The sequence below is a fragment of the Monoraphidium neglectum genome (genome assembly GCF_000611645.1).
Source record: "Monoraphidium neglectum strain SAG 48.87 unplaced genomic scaffold scaffold00544, whole genome shotgun sequence".
NCBI classification, from domain to species: Eukaryota; Viridiplantae; Chlorophyta; class Chlorophyceae; order Sphaeropleales; family Selenastraceae; genus Monoraphidium; species Monoraphidium neglectum.
In genome coordinates, this window is record NW_014013084.1 from 8,888 (window position 1) to 24,927 (window position 16,040).

The 16,040-nt window shown below is 65.4% G+C and overlaps 4 protein-coding genes across 4 annotated transcripts in view; 1 reads left to right on the top strand and 3 right to left on the bottom strand.

Moving 5' to 3' along the window:
* MNEG_4059 (hypothetical protein) overlaps positions 1-2,249 on the top strand; it is a gene marked incomplete at both ends in the record, with an annotated part of 7,162 nt that extends 4,913 nt beyond the window's left edge. The window contains 3 exons of the mRNA XM_014047462.1: positions 4-177; positions 452-1,642; positions 2,019-2,249. Of these exons, the coding sequence (XP_013902916.1) occupies positions 4-177; positions 452-1,642; positions 2,019-2,249 (1,596 nt within the window). The remainder of the gene's footprint in view (positions 1-3; positions 178-451; positions 1,643-2,018) is intronic.
* A 1,395-nt stretch (positions 2,250-3,644) lies between these two features.
* Positions 3,645-5,017, bottom strand: MNEG_4060 (Syntaxin-23; the record flags this gene model as incomplete). Its single annotated transcript, XM_014047463.1, has 4 exons — positions 3,645-3,892; positions 4,163-4,538; positions 4,732-4,872; positions 5,006-5,017. 4 exons carry the CDS (start codon positions 5,015-5,017, stop codon positions 3,645-3,647), a joined length of 777 nt encoding a protein of 258 aa, XP_013902917.1.
* Positions 5,018-6,539: 1,522 nt separating this feature from the next.
* On the bottom strand, positions 6,540-6,830 carry MNEG_4061 (hypothetical protein; the record flags this gene model as incomplete). Its single annotated transcript, XM_014047464.1, has 1 exon — positions 6,540-6,830. One exon carries the CDS (start codon positions 6,828-6,830, stop codon positions 6,540-6,542), a length of 291 nt encoding a protein of 96 aa, XP_013902918.1.
* Positions 6,831-11,731: 4,901 nt separating this feature from the next.
* On the bottom strand, positions 11,732-16,011 carry MNEG_4062 (hypothetical protein; the record flags this gene model as incomplete). The annotated part of the gene is made up of 7 exons (XM_014047465.1): positions 11,732-12,259; positions 12,554-13,141; positions 13,407-13,536; positions 13,845-13,866; positions 14,104-14,146; positions 14,362-14,389; positions 15,077-16,011. 7 exons carry the CDS (start codon positions 16,009-16,011, stop codon positions 11,732-11,734), a joined length of 2,274 nt encoding a protein of 757 aa, XP_013902919.1.
* Between the last annotated feature and the right edge of the window lie 29 nt (positions 16,012-16,040).

Consider the following 16,040-nt stretch of genomic DNA (forward strand, 5'->3'; position numbering starts at 1 on the left):
GAGTCCGGCGGCGGCGGGGCTGGCGGCGGCGGGGGCATTGAAGGGGCACTGGCGGCGGGGGCGGGGGCGGAGGAGGCGTGGCTGGCGGTGGACACGCCCGACATTGCGGAGCGGCTGCCGGCGGCGCTGGACGTGCGCGGCGCGCGAGAGAAGGAGCTGCGGGCGACGCTTGAGAAGGTGCGCGGCAGAGGGGGGGCTCGGCATGGAAAAGAGGGGACAGGGCTTGGGCGGGGCGGGCCTTGAGTGCAGCTTGTGGGGTGGCTGGCAGGATGCGTCTCAAAGCAAGGCCGCGGGCCCCAGTGGGCCCCGCAGCCCCGGCGGCGCCAGGCCGTGGGCACGAGCGGGGACCCCTCAAGGCGCCCGCTTGGTGGGCCTTCGGGGCAGCCAAGCCCCGCGCGCTCGTCTTCCGCCCACCCCGCCGCGGCTGCCGTCCCCCAAACTTCCGCCCCAGGCCGTCCCCGAGATCTCCGCGGCCCTCCGCCGCGCGCGCGAGTCGCCCGCCGCGCCCGCCGGCGCCCCCAAGCCGCCGCGCCCCGAGAAAGGCGCCCGCGCGCCCGAGCGCGAGCTGCCCTCGCGCCACGCGCGCCGCGCGGCCGAGGAGCAGATCAAGGCGCAGGCCGCGCTAACCTCGGACTTCAAGGCGGACCGCGCCGCGGCCACGGCTGAGGAGAAGCGGCGCCGCGACGCCCCGCCGCCGCGCGACGGGCTGTCTGGGGGCGACTTCGGCGGGCTCTTCGGCGGCGCGGCCGCGTGGGACGGCGGGGCCCTGCTGACGGCGGCGGACTGCATGGCGGCGCTCGCGTCATCCGCGTCGGCCGCGCGCGCCCCGGGGCCGGCGGGCGGGTGGGTGGCGTGGCGGCGGAAGCTCGAGGCGATCGTCTCGTCGGGCGAGATCGACTCTTCGTGGCTCTCCGCCGCAGAGGAGCAGGCCGCCGCTGCAGCTGCTGCAGGCGGCGACGCGGCGTCGGCCGCGGCGGCGGCGCTGACGGCGGCGCCGCCGGGCATGGTGGGCGACCGGGGGCGCGTGTTTGTGCAGCTGAGGCTGCGGCTTTTGGAGTTGGAGGAATATCTGGTGGCGGCGACTGGGGAGGGGGAGCTGTACGGTCAGGAGGATGAGGAGGAGGGGGAGGAGGAGGGTGCTGAGGCAGACGGGGAGGAGGAGGGAGGGGAGCAGGAGGAGAGGGCGGAGGAGCAGGAGGAGGAGGAGGGGCACGAGGCGCCGAAGGGCGGCGGCGGCGGCAAGAAGGGCGGCAAGCGGCGCCGCGGCGGCCGGGGCGGCAGCGGGCGCGTCAAGCGCGCGCGGGGGTCGGGGGCAGAGGCAGACGGGGGGGCGGAGGAGGAGGGTAAGGGGGACGCGGAAATGGCGGACGCTGACGAGGACGGCGCGGGCCCGAGCGAGAAGCGCGGCGGCGGCGGCCGCCGCAGCCGGCCAGCCGGCGCCAAGGGCCGCGGCGTGCGGCGCGTCTCGCAAGCAGACCGCGACGGCGGCGCAGACGGGGCCGCGGGGGGCGGGGATGAGGAGGAGGAGGAGGCAGCGGAGGCGGCGGCTGAGGAGCGGCGCGCGCCGCGCAGCGCGGGCAAGCAGCGGCAGCACCAATCGGGGCGGCGGCCGGACGAGCGGCTGCGGCTGCTGGAGGACCCGGTGAGTGCGCGGCGCCCTGCCAGGGGCGCCCCTCAGCGCCCTTCGTCCCCCAACCCCCTCCTCGCGCCTTTGACGCCGCCCCGGCCCCAGCCGCGGCCCAGGCGTCGCAGACACTGCAGCCCGGGCCCCGCCGCGCTGAACGGCGCCCGCGGCGCGGCCCCTTAACCCCTGTCCTGCTGGGCAGCACACCTGTCCGTCACCCCCTCCGTCTGCCGCCCGGATCTCCATCGCCTCAGCGCAACCTCGCCGCCTGCACACACACACACACACAAACACACACACACGCACACACACACTCACAGACACACAGAAACCATACACACGCCCTTACACTCACTCACCACCCCCGCCCCGCCCCGCGTCATCCCCTCCTCAGGATTACTTCCCGCCCGTCTTCGATGACGAGGTCCCGCAAGACGATGACAGCGCCATCCCCGCCTCCCGCCAGCCCGCCTGCATCTGGCGCGCCGCGCCCGAGCGCGCCGCCTGGCGCACGGCGGCCGGCGCGGCCGCGACGGCCGCGGCGCTGGGCTACTGCGCGGCGGCGCTGGGGGCGCACGGGGAGGGGCCGGTGGCGGCGCTGAGGGGCGGGAAGAAGAAGGCGTGAGGGCGGGGGGCGCTGCAATGCTTTGCTGCTTGAGCGGCCGTGAGACACCCATCAGTCAGTCAAGGCTGCAAGAATTGCCGGGTTGGTGCATACATAGCAATGACCCGGGGTCGCGCCAGCGCAGGCCAGGGGCCCGCAGAGTGGCAGCAGCGGCGGCAGCCGTGCGTTCGCGCGCGCATGAGCGTGCGACGCGCGCGATCTGTGAGGAGCGCGCCTGCTTCTGCCACCTCGTCCGTGGTGCCCCGAGCGCAAGGCCCTGCTTCAGCGGTTTTGCGCCAGGTGCAGGTCAGTTGGAGGAATTAGTCACTGTAACGTGGCCCGTCTTTGCGTCCTTGAGCGTTGCCCTTACTTTGGAAGCGCCCGGCGCTGGACACTGCCTGTGCTGGGCGGATCCGGACGCCCCTGCACGCAGCGCTTGGCAGTGCTGCGCCGCGTGCTCAAATCAAAAGCAAGCCAGGCACGGCGGTTGCGGCAAACAGTTGCTTGCTGGGCGTGCTGGGACGCCCGCAGGGCCTGTGCGCTTGGAAAACACAGATGCCGCACTCAACACGGGGTTTCACGGGACACAGGTGGCTGACGCAACGGCCCGCTGCATGTGTCATAAGCTGGCAGCTCTTCGATGTTTCTGGCGGTGTGGCTTCAGACCAGTGAAACTGGCTGGGCGGCTAATGTGCAGTCATCGGGGGTTGGTGTGGCCAGCGCCTGAGCCCGCGCTACACTGCACCACCTCGTAAGGGTTGGCAGCACCTTGCCTTTGACAGCACTGCCTCGCATGACAAGGGGTGGCCGCTTGCTGCAAGCCCCCTGTGACGATTTGCCGCGGCGAGCCTGGTTGCCCTGGCAGCAACCGGCATCCCGCGAGGCCGCCAGTCTCGCGGCAACGCAGCTCTGCAGCTGCGCACATGGCTGCTGCCCGGCACCGCAAGCCCGCCCGGCCCGCGACGCCTGCCGCCCCCTAAGACTCTCTCGCGCAAATGTCCTGGGGTCAGGCTTCGAGCCCATGAGCTGTTGCAGGGTGCTGGCCAGGAAAAATGCAAGGCAGAGCATGGTACTTGCATGCAAGAAGCAAGGAATGTCATGCAACATGCACCGCCATGGGCGCCGCAACGCCCAGGCGGGGCTGCAGTACAGCGGCGCGGCTGGACCATGCCAGGCCGCCGGCCTGGGGGTGCACGCGCTCCTCCCTCAGTGCTGGCACGCTGCGTGAACAGAACGACGACGTTGGACTGGGATCAAGTGAAAAGCACATGCGACTAGAGGTGGGCTGCAAAGGCCCTGTTGAAATCTGATATCCCTCGACCGCCTGGCTGCAGAATCGAAAGTGCGACATGCATGGGCACAACAAAGTCCTTCCAGTACACCGGTGAAGCATGCAGGGCGCGCGCGGGCCCCGCGTCACCCGAACAGGACGATGAGTATGAGCGCCACAATGACGCCGCTGACCAGCCACAGCACCAGGCACTTGTTGCGCGCCGCCCGCTGGCTGCGCTCCGCCCGCACCAGCTGCCGCGTGCCCTCGTAGGTGCGCTCCGCGGTGGTCGCGATCTGCTGGTCCACCGTGATGATCTGCTGCCCCTGGTCGTTGATCAGCACCGCCAGGTCTTGAAACATCTCGTTCACCTCGCCGATCTGCCGCTGGATCTCTGAGGGCGGGGCGTGGGGAGCAGGCACAGGATTAGGGTATGGGGGCCATGGGCGGGCGGCCCGCCGCTGCATCTTCGAGGGGGGTGAAGGCGGCGCGGCGCGTCTTGAGGGACAGCCGCGGCAGCGCCCTCGCGAGGGGCCAGATGCAGCACGCCCAGGAAAGGCCACTGAGCTGCAAAGCTCTGCAGTACACCGCAAAGCCTGGGATCGCAGACCAGCCGGCGGCGCCGCGTCGTGGCGGGCGAGCTCGCTGCTGCAGCGCGCCTCACCCTGGATGCCGTGGTCGCGCTCCTCAATGAGCGCCTCGTTGTACGCCATGGCCCCCTCCAGCTGCGCCGCCTCCGCCATGCGCTGCTGCTGCAGCAGCCCCTGCCGCTCGAGCTCCTGCTCCCGCCCGCCGCCGCCCGCCGCCGCTGCAGACGCGGCCGCCGCCGCAGACGCAGCCGCTGCCGCCGCCGCCACGGCCGCGCGCGGCAGGCTGGTCGCCTCGCGCTCGGCGGCGACCTTCTGCGTCGATTTGTAGTCTTGCAGCATCGCACCAAAGTCCTGCATCAGCCGCCGCACTTTCTGCTGCGCCACGGCTGACATGGCGGCCTTGTCCTGGCCAAGGGACGTCAGCTGCTCCTTGATGCGCTTGGCAGTATCCTGCAAGCGCACGCGCGTGCGCGCACGCGCGTGGTGTGCGTGTGACAATCGTCTCAGCCCGCCGCCGCCATCGCACTCGCCCGCAGCACCGCCCGCTGTCAAGACGGCCGGCAGCGCCTTCCTCAGCCACCCATACCGGGAGTTCCTGGGCCCTGGCCAACAGACCTGGCCACCAGACCCAGGCCGCCCGCACCTGCAGCCTGAGGTTGGCCTCGCCGATGCGGTGGCGGTGCTCCACTGTGTCGCGCGGCGTGCCCAGCACGTCCACCATCTTCTTCAGCGCAGACAAGCCGCTAGCCATCTGGAACACCAATCCCTCCACCTCACGAGTCGCCTGCACGGCGCCGCGTGGCAGGGCAGCAGGTCTCTTTGCGGCCGCGCGCAGGCGCGTGGCACCGCACGCTCATGCACCTGCTCGCGCACCGACGGGTGCTTTTGGCGAGCAGCAGCAGTAGCACGGCGCTCACCTGAGAATGCATGTCTGACAGCTCCCTGACCTCCCCTTCGCCTCTCGCCTTGTCCTGTACAGCGTGCACCGGGATGCGTCGTTAGCACATGCCCCAGGCCGCGCCAGGCCTATAGAACCGCGTGCACCCATCTGATGAAGGCGCTTTTACCTCAAACATGGTTGTCTATGCCCGGGACAAGGCCCGTTCTGTCGCTAAGGGATGATCCAAGCGGTATGGTACTGTACGTATCAAGAGCAGGATCGGAAGGCGTCTTCACGTGAATGATAGGTTGTATATCTAGGCAACGCTTTGCCCTGGGCGTCGCATTCCATGCTCCTGTTTGCCGCCTGACGAGCGGTGCCTTGCTGCATCCAGGAGGGGGCGCCATGGTCTGCGACGCGTCTTAGGTGTACCGGTGGTGGCTGCTAATACTTGAGTTATAAATCACATTTGGTTTGATATGGCATGACCATGACATGTGAATTGCGCACATGAAATGGTGTTTCCCCAGTATCTCGCTTGTCCACCCCGCAGGGAGGGTAGCAAGACCGGTGGCGTGGATTGGCATCAGCGCCCGAGATGCAAGTACGCTGCCGTATTTTAACAGCCCACTATGATGTAACACGCAAGCTGCACGATCCTGCAGTGCGACATGCAGCACCTGCTTAATCACCCCTCACAACTTGCCCGGCAGTGCGTCATCCCTGCGACGGCGACGGACCTGTGTCGCCCACTCCCCCGCCACCCTCGCGCCCCCGCTGCGGCAGCCGCATCTCCGCAGCTGCACCCACCACCAGGCTCTGCAGCCCAGCAGTCATGGCGCCCAGCCCCCGCTCTCGCTCCTCCCCCCCCCCTGCTGCTGACGTCAGCTGCGCTTGACGGTGTCGCCCAACGGCATGTGCAACTGTTGCAATTTCTGTCGTGCACCGGCAGAGCATCTAGCGGTCATCGATAATGACCTTGACACCCGCACGCTCCACATCCTTTTTACAATCAGCCAATGCATCCGCAAGGGGGCAAGCCTTGATGCCACTGCCCCGGAGCCGAGGAAGGCAAGCAACATATGTGAAGCATCCTTGAATTATCGCGCTTGCAGAGCCTTGAGCGAGGGGGGAAAGAGCAGCATGCGTGCCGTCGGGCCGCCGAGCGACACCCCGGAGACGTTCAAGCCCTGCAGCGGCACCGCCTCGCAGCTGCGCACGCCTGCCCGGACATCAAGGGGATCGGCCGGCGCCAGTGACGCTCAAATGGGTCAGCCGCGTGGCGGCAGTGACAGCAGAAAGCAGTGCCCCAAAGGAAAGCTGATTGCCGCGTGGGGCACAAGCGCACGCTCAACGAGGCCAGACGCGGAGCGCAGACAAGCGCTACACTTGCACGCCAGCACCCACGCACCCGAGCCTGGTTGGCCCCGGCAGGCGCGGCCAGCACACCCCACGCCCCGTCGCTACATCAAACGGCGCCGCACGGCCTCTCGGATCGCCTGTCCATGCACAGACTGTGCAACGCCCCATGCCACTGAAGCCAGCACAGGCGGCCGCATGCTACCATCGTTTCAGTTGCCTTTGGCATCGAGCTTCTTGAGGATGTGCTTAATTTCCTGCACAACACCCTTCAGGATCTCCAGGTCCTTGCGGAGGTTCATCTGCACAGCGTCCAGCCTGCTGTCCACACGCTCAACCTTCCACGCCAAAGTGTCCACCTTCGTAGCCACCTTCATAGCAGAAACGTCCACCTGCGTAGCCATCTTCATATCCGAGATGTCCACCTTTGTAGCCAAAGTGTCCACCTTCGTACCCATCTTCATAGCAGAAATTTCCACCTTTGTCGCCAAAGAGTCCTGCATCACGGGTTGGGATGGGGGATCCTGAGTGGGCTGGGCTGAGTTGCAGCACCCTTCAAGCTCCAGGTGCTGAGGTTGGGGCTGGGTGGTTCCCTTAGTCGCGTTTGACGCACTGTAGTATGCTGCACGCCGGTTACTTTCGTTAGTCTGGTTGCAGGCATCACTGGTCCCGTTCGCTGCATAGTGCATCCCCCCAATCGCGCCCAGGTCAACGCACCTTGAGAACACCAAGCTGTAAGTGATTATCATAAGCGACGCCAACTACTGCTGCTACAGTAGCGACGGCAAGCGCTCCCCTCCAAGAATCATAGGCATTGTCTATCAGCCAGGCCACCTCCTCCAGTGTCGGAGCCCGGCGCGCCGCGCCAGAAGCAACCTCGGTAGCAAAGCGCCGGAACGCCATCCTATGTCCATTGCACAGAACTAGAATCATCTGATTGGACCAGGAAGTGTGTATACAAAGTTCGCGCTTATGTAACATACAGTAAGGTTGCATGTCGCACCTGTTTGCGAACCAGATGGCTTCACTGGCTTGCGCACTCAGTTCTGTGTGCTTTGTTTATGCTCCGTGCAACGTCGTGTGGGTAGGCTTGGGTCGCGATCACCAATGGCGCTGCATGCCCACACGAGCTGGGCAGCTTTGCGTATGTGAGGTGCGTGCGTGTGTATATATACCAGTTTTGCTTTTATCAGCGCAACAACCGATGCGGATGAGCGTGAAACACTACCGTAGCAAACTCAATAGCACAGGGAAACACACGGGCAAAGCTTTTCGCAGCTAGCTTTCGCAACGTGTAGCGACAATTCTGCAACGCTGGTGCTTTAGCGGGATGCAACTGCTTCTTGGCGGCCTGCATGTGCCTCCACCGCCGCCGCTTTTCGTGCTGCTCCTGCTGCGACTGGACCACTGATGGGCTGCCTTCTTTGCCTCTGCCCCTTTCACACACCTCGGCGCCAATTGCGCTGGGCTTGCGCTGCCAGGCACGCCCTGTGTGCGGCCAGCGCGCCAGGCGGCCTTGCTGCTCGAAGCGCGCCTGCCTGCTGTGTGCAAAGGCGCGCGGCATCAAGGGTGTCCGCCGGCACCGCTGCAACTGAGGCAGTGCCACGCTCAGATGGGTCAGGCGCATCCCACGCCCCGTAGCAACAGGCGGCGGCGAGCGCGCAGTCAGGGCACCTGCACGTGGCAACGCAGGTTGCGCCACCTGGCGAAGATGGGGCAGTCCCTGCCTCGTGCTTCGAGCTCAAGTTGAGCGCATCCATGATGGCCAGCAGCTCGCAAGAGCGGCAGCGCGTCTCCTCGGCGACCGGATAGTCGATCATCTTGAGCCGCCGCGCCGCCTCCTTGCACGCCAGGCCCTCCAACACGTCCCGCCACCCGCCCGCCTGCTGCCGCAGCCGCGCCGCCTCGGCCGCCCGCCCCGCGCCGCGTTGCAGCCGGGCCAGCCGCGCCAGCCGGGCCTGCACCGGGGCCAGCGCCTCCCTGCCTTCCCAGGCTCACCGCAGCACCTGCTATCGGGACGTCAGCTGGAGCTCTAGGGCATGTCCGGCAGGTAGCTGAGCACTGTGACGGTCCACTCGCAGTGCAAGTGCAGGTGGGCGGTCTCATGGCTGCAGCTGCGGCGCCCACAGCCGCTCGCTTGGATTTCGGCTGAGTGTGAGAGGAGTGCCTCCGTTGCGCGCTGCATAGTGCAGCGCCTGCAGCTGTTGTCCGGCTCTGCTGCCAGGAGCGAGCTGAGGGTGGCGCAGCGTGCAGCCTGCTGCAACAGCTGTGCCTGCTGGCCCGACAGCTCCTCTTGGATGTGCGTTTCCATATTCGCTGCGAGAGATCGGTCATCAGACCGCGCACATTGCAATCTTGGCGCCAAATGTACAGCAGACACGACTGAGAGAGCGGCCTGGTCCAATAGTGGACAGAGGCAACATGCCCAAAACTAACGGGTTATTTTGCTGCGTACGGCTTGGCGTTTTGGTGGACCTTACAGAAGGGACAGTATACAGTCCTACCTACATACGTATGTAGGTAGGAGCTGGCTGTTCTTGGTAGGATATCAGCACAGTGCAGATCAATTCAGGGTTTGGGCCATCGGTGCTTGGCGATGCTGCCATTGGTCAATATACTAGGTGATGTATCTAAGCATGATTGTGTGCTGGGCTTGGCATTCAACGCAGCCGGTACGCGTTTGCCGCCTGACGCGCAGTGCCTTGCTGGTCGCTGCACCCAGACGGGGGCGCCACGTCTCGAGTGTCTCTGTATGTGACCGCTGATCATCACGGATATAACATCCGCGCTGCATGCAAGGCACAATATGGGTTGATATGGCGTGATCATGGCATGTAGACTGCGCACATCCGTTGATGGTTGCGCACAATGTCAGCTTGTGCACCCTCACGGGGAAACTTTACGAGACTGGTGGCGTTGACTGTTGGTGCCGTCCAAGGTGCGTGACAGGGGGCTACCGCACTTCATCAGCACACTGTGTTGTAACATGTAAGCCTCAAGATCCTGCAGCGCAACACACAGCACCTGCTCCGTCGGCCCTCACGACTTGCCCGGCCGCACGTCATCCCCGCGATCAGCGCTGTCCGCCTCGCCGCCGTCTGCGCGCGCCCGTTGCAGCCGCCTCATCTCCGCAGCTGCGCCCACCACCAGGCTCTGCAGCCCGGCACTCATGGCGCCCAGCTCTCGCTCCCGCTCCTCGCTCTCTCGCAGCAGCTGCGCGAGCCCGCCAACAAGCGCTTCCCGCGGGCCGCCGCCCAGCGCAGCCCCAGCCCTTGCCAGCAGGATGGCGCAGCGCGGCGATGAGTTCCCGTATGCACGCATGAAGGTGGACCCGCCATCAGTGGCGACGGCGGCCTTAGCACCGTGTTGCAGTAGCAACTCTAGGATTGGGGACAGCGCGTCGTCTGTTTTGGGGGAAAATGCCAGGTAGTAGTGAGCGTGCCGGCCCCGCGCGTCTGTAGCGCCGGCATCTGCCCCGTGGCTGAGCAGCGCCGCGACAATCTTGCCCTCAGAACGCGACACCGCATAGTGCAGCGGCGGCAGGCTTGCCCTGCCGCCGTCGCTGTACTCAAGTGTCAAGGGTTCGTTGGGGGGTGCACCGTTCTCCAGCAGTGCTTGGACGTGTTCGTAGCGCTGAAAACGCATTGCAAGGAGAAGCGGCGTGCTGTTGTCGTTTGTCAAACCGCGCATGTTGGCTCCGCGCTCGACCAGGGCGCGGATTGCTCTCATGCGCCCTCCTACTTCGCCCCACGCTGCGTGATGTAAGGGGGTCCAGCCGTTCGAGTCCCGTGTTTCAATGTCTGCGCCCAAGTCCAGGAGCAGCAGCAGCGCCTCCAAGCTGCCGCCCCCAGCCGCCGCATGGATTGCACGGGTTCCCCAGTCATCTATGGGCGCGTCCAGCTTGGCGCCACGCGCCGCAAGGAGCCTCACCGCGGGCAGCTGTGCGCCCCATGCGGCCAAAGACAGCGGCGTGGCGCCGTCGTTGTCGTGCGCGTCGATATCTGCGCCATTGTCAAGTAGCGTCTGCGCGATAGCCAGGTGCCCGCTGCACGCTGCATAGTGCAACGCGTGCATGCCGGAGCCAGCCTCGGCACAAGTGGCCAGCGCCGCCCTGCAGCTGTCATCGGGCTCTGCAGCGAAGATTGAGCTGACAGCGACGCTATCCCCAGAGCGTGCAGCCTGCAACAGCTGCGCGTGCCGGTCCAACAGCGTCTCTAAGATTTGCGTTTCCATATCCACGGGAAGAGGTCGGTCGTCAGACCGCAATGAATTATGCGATCTTGGCGCCAAGTCCACAGCAGACACGACTGAGAGAGCAGCCTGGTCCAACAGATGAGAGACGTGCTATATCGATGATTCACGGCGTAATGCATACGCATTGGCGTTTCGCGCCTCGCACAAGAGAGGCAGCTCTGGCGGGTTCAGATCATGCCAGGCTGCCTGTGGCATAATTTTCAATTGATTTCATTTCCTCTATAGCGGCCGCCGTACCAAGTAAGGGTTGAACTGTTATATGTGATGGTGGTGGGAAATGCAGTCAATGTAGTTAATTAGTTGTGATTGCCGCCGCAGACGTCATGAGGTGACAAGTAGTGCCCTGTGGCAGTGCATGCTGCGTCGCCGGTGAGGTGCTGCAGCACCGGTGTGCCGGTCAACTCTACCTCATGCAGCTCCTGGTTATGTTGTGCGTCACAGCAGCAGCTGATTCTACCAGCTGCGCCCCCTCACCACCTCAATGTGCCGTAGCATCTGCAGCAGCAGGGCCCCAAGCACACAGACACGGTCCTAGCCCTTGCATCGTTGATTAGTAGGACATCAGGACAAAACTGGTCCTTACCACATGCTTTACACGAAATAGGACCTTCTGAAGCCCGCACAGACACCAGAGCAGAGAAAAGGGCGAACGCCAGTCATGCAATTGGATAAAAGAAGGGTGGATGGAAAGAACGTCACCACTGGTCCTGGACCTTTCAAGTTAGCACACTGCTAGTGTCAGCTCCTCACAACACTGCAGAACAGTTGCAATTCGTCAAAAAGGGTGTCTCAGGTGATACCTGCAATAAGAAGCGCGAGCCTGAGCACAGCTGATGCATCTTATTTCAATTGGGTTCCATGCAACTGAGTGGGAGAGGGCTGCTGTCACGAACAGAGGCGCTCTCCAACAGTGGGCCGCAGCATGCCACACTGCAAAGTTTTTTTGTGTGCCGCGGCATGTTGAACGCAGAGTCACAGTCAAATAGCCTCACGAGAGGACAAGGACCTGCTGCCGTACAGCACAGCTATGCAGCCAAAAACCGCAGGTATGGTGGTCCAATGGCAAGCCAGGGGGCACCCACGCCTGTGGCGGCCCACCTGCAACCGGCAGCGCAGTGGCTGCAGGCGGGCCCCAGATTTGCTTCACGTGCTACCTGCCCTGACTCACAGTGAGAGCCGCCTTGGGCGGCGGCGCACGCAGCTGCCACGCCCGTCGGCCCTCATCCCGTCTCGCCCCTGCCTCCAGCTCAGTGACCGCCAGCCGGGGGGCAGCCGCCTGAGGCCCGCCCCCAAAGAACAACCTCAACACACCGCCGCCCCCAGTCCGCGCCGACAGCGCCGCCAGCGCCGCCTGCGGCCCGGCCTGCGGCCCGGCCTGCGGCCCGGCCTGCGGCCCCGCCTGCGGCCCCGCCTGCGCCCCGGCCTGCGGCCCCGCCTGCGGCCCTGCCTGCGGCCCCACCTGCTGCCCCGCCTGCGCCCCGGCCGCGCCGGCTGCCATCGTCGGCACCGCTTGCAACACCTGCTGCTGTTGCTGCTGCACCGACGCCTGCTGCCGCGCCTGCTTTTTCAGCGCGGCCGCGGCAGCGATGCCGGTGGCGTCGAGCCATGCCGCTGTGTCGATTTGTCCAAGCTTATGCAGCCACTCGCAGGTGGCTGGGTCGCACGGCATGAGGCCCAGCTGTGATTGAGGTTGGCAGGGGGACCATTGCGGGCCAGGGGCGGGGAAATTGTGCAGGAGATGGAGAGATGGTCGGCAGAGCACATACACACAGATTTAGGGCAAAGGCTGTAGCGCTCCGTGCAGCCGTGGGCCATGCACGCCACACGACGGGCCACCATAGGAATTGTGCAGCTGGCCTGTCCGCCTTCCCTCTGTTGTTGTGCCAGGACAGCCTTTCGTGTCACGTTATACTGCTGCTCCCGCCCGCAAGGCTTCGCCCTTGCAAGTCATTGTGTTGAGAATCCCCCTCACCTCTGTCCACGCGCTTGCGTCCAAGAACTGCGTCGACACCGCGAGCCCCGGCGCGATGTCCACCCCCAAGTCGCGCAGCTGCTGCATCCGCGCCGCGGACGGCTTGGGCGCCGCGTCTGGCAGCGGCGGCTTGGCCACCGCCGCCGCCGCCGGGTTGCCGCCCCCGAGCGAGCGCGCGATCGCGGACAGCGTGTCGGGCAGCGTCGGCCGCGGCACATCCTGCGAGCGGCTCGCGACCCGCAGGCAGTACCCCGTCCCGGGCGGGCACGGCTGCTGCGCGCTTAGGCTTCCGTCTGCGGTCTCCCTGCCGCGCCACTCGGTGAACAGCGCCGCGCCGCTCCAGATCGGGATGTAGGCGGATGCCGCGAGCGTGGCAATCAGATCGCTCCGGTCCTTGAAGCCGTCGACGGCGCCCGCCATGACGCTCTTTGTGCGCCCGTTGTCGAGGACCGTGACGCCCGCAAAGATCTTGCCGCTGCAGCGCTTGGCGGCGTCGGGAGGCAGGGCGGCCTCCAGCAGCTGCCGGACTGTCTCGTCCATGCGCCCTGCGCAGCCCTCGCGGCGGCAGGCGCCCGTGAAGTCAGACACCTGTCACGTTTTGGCGTGGGGATTGTGCGGGGCGGCGTCAGCGGCTGCTGCCTGCCAGAGGTACTGTTCGCAAGGGTCTGGTATGAAGAATGGGGCAAAGGGGCTGGCCGACGACCACATTCAGCGCGCTGGCTAAACCTGTCAACGCCCTGGAAACCAACAACCACAGGCTCGCGGTCCGTGCCAACCCAGCGGCCGCGCTGAAACGCGGCGCCACAGTCATTGGTCCCCCACAAGCCTCCCGCCAGGCCGTGCAGCGGCGCACCGTTTTGTGCAGGAAGGCCTCGTCCATGCCGCTGCACATCGCGCCGGCCGTGATGGCGCCGCTGGAGATGCCCGCGACGCGCGTGTTTTCGTCCACCACCCCCAGCTGCTGCAGGACTTTGAGGACGCCGCTGAGAGGGTGGGGGCCGACAGGGTGGGAGGACATGTGCGGGGTCGGGGCCCTGGGGAAGCGACATCTCGCATCTGATGTATAAAACTTGATGGCCGGATGCGCCTGCCCTGACGTGGCTGAGGCACGTGCTCATCCGTGCACTTGAACGGGCGCGGGGCAGGCAGCAGCCGCCGCAGAGACTGCCTGTTGATGCTGCTGAGGCGGTGAGCTTCGCAGCCCAGCATAGTCCCAACCGCTCAAACCGGCAGCCACGTCATCATCCAGCCAGATGCGAGGATGCTTCCCACAGATTTCATGCATGCTCACATGTAGTACCAAATCAAGAAGCCTGCTCAAGGGCGGGGGAGGGGGGTGTTGTGCGGCGGGGTGTGCACAGCCATCAGCTGGAGAGCGCTTGGGCCATTGTGGCTTGACTCGGCGAGCCATGCGCCCGCCTTCTCCGGCCAGGATCAAACCAGATATTTGAACAGCGGCCAATTTGCTGACAGCTCGAGTCGCTTCATCCGCGTCACCAGCTGCACCACCGCTCGATGCCCAAATAGCAGAAACGCAGCACCGAGCGCACCTGCGCCGCCAAAGGACAGCCCAAGTGTTCCGTTCTCGAAGGCCTAGGCATATCAAAGGCAGATATTTAACAGTAATTCACCTCTCCAGGGCCGCAAGCTGCACGGCGTGTGCAGCACACTGCGCCACACTCGGCCAACACCCGCACACACACCGCACCTGCAGTGCCGTGACATTGCTCGTGGGAGCGAGCTGCAGGACCATGTTGCGGTGTATCTGAAGATCCTTATTACTTTATGTATCACGCTATTGGTCGCACGCTGTCCTCCAGCAGCGCGCCGCTGAGCCTGCGCGTACAAAAATGCCCACCCCACGCCTGGTAGTCGTGGGGTCTACCTGCGCCGCAGAAGCGATAAATTCTCTAGTATACAAGACAAAAGGCTGTAACGCACCACCAGGTGAGGCCGCGTGGACCAGATGGGCACGGAGTGTCACAGCGCGCGAAGAAAACTGACGGGCACTCGGCGGCTACGTCGACCAATTCTGCCATGTGCCATGAGACACTGAACACGACAGTCGAGTAAACTGTCAGAAAAATACTTTGGTTATGGGACAACAACAGGGGTCACTTCCCCGCCGTCACCTTTGCTGCAAGTGTCACGTTTGGCAAGATTCTGGCGCACGGCATGCTCTGACACATGTCGATCGGGTCTGCAACAACATCACATCTGCATGCAGGGCATCACACAATGATAGATATGCAGCTGTTTTGCATCTGCCCAGGGTCCTGGTGCTGCTGCCACTGCATCCGTGCTGTACGCCCAGGACATACAGCCGCACTCGCCAGCCGCCCAAGCCGGGCCAAGGAAGGTGGTTGCGCACCAGGCGTCCAGTCGGAAGTCCGGCCCCGGCGCCTGTTATGCAGGACAGCACCACTGTTACAAAGTGGGGCGAGCCGGAGTACAGGGGCTTGGACGCGCAGACACACACGACTGCAGCTGCAGCAGGCCCTGCCTGTCTGTGCCGCTGCTCACATGCCTGCGCTGCGCACTCTGCGGCTCCCATTCTTGTCGTTGCTGCTGCTGCTTCTGCTGCTTTTGCTGCTGCTGCTGTTGCTGCTGCTGCTGCTGCTGCTGCTGCTTTTTCGCCTGCTGGTGCTGCTGCTGCTGCTGTCCTTGCCCCTGCTGCTGTCCCTGCTCCTGCTACTGCTGCTGCTGCTGCTCCTGCTGCTGCTGCTGCTGCTGCCCTTGCTCCTGCTGCTGCTACTGCTGCTTTTGCTGCTGCCGCCTCTGCTGCTGGTTTTGGTGCTGCTGGCTGACAACCAGTCGATGCTGCTTGTAGGGGTGGCAAGCACCGCTCCGGCACTCAAGCCCGCCAGGTTGCTGCTGCCGCTGGCGCCGCCGCCGTCATTGCTGCTGCTGCTCGCCGCATCAGCCACATCGGGGGCGCTGCGTGTTGGCGTACTGGCACTTGCCAGGTCAAAACTGCCGGTGCCGCTTTCCTCGATGTCACCACTTAAGCTGTCAACGCCGTCCCCGCCCCCGCCCCCGCCGCCGCCGCCTGCTGCTTCGCCGCCGCCCTCGGCCGCCGCCGCCGCGGCCCGCCGCACGTCCGCCAGCGCGACGCGCCCCATCGCCTCCCGCCACAGCTCCGGCGCGTCCGGCGACACCAGCTGCGCCAGCCGCGCGGCCTCCCACTCCGCGTACATCGCCCCGAACCGCTCCTCCCACAGCGCCTTGGGCATCCGCATCGCGGTCGTCACTGACACGTCCCCGTCGTGCCCAGTGGTGAGCAAAAACTCCATGCGCAGCAGCAGCCGGCGGCCGCTGGTGTGCATGCGCAGCATGGCCGACTGCACAGGGTTCTTGTGGGGCGGGGTGGCGGCGGCCCACGCCGGCGACTGCGCGCGCAGCTGGCGCACGAGGCGCACGCGCGCAACGAGCGTCTCGCTGCGGATCACCATCGCCATGGGGTAGGCCTGGCGGGGCGGGGTGGGGC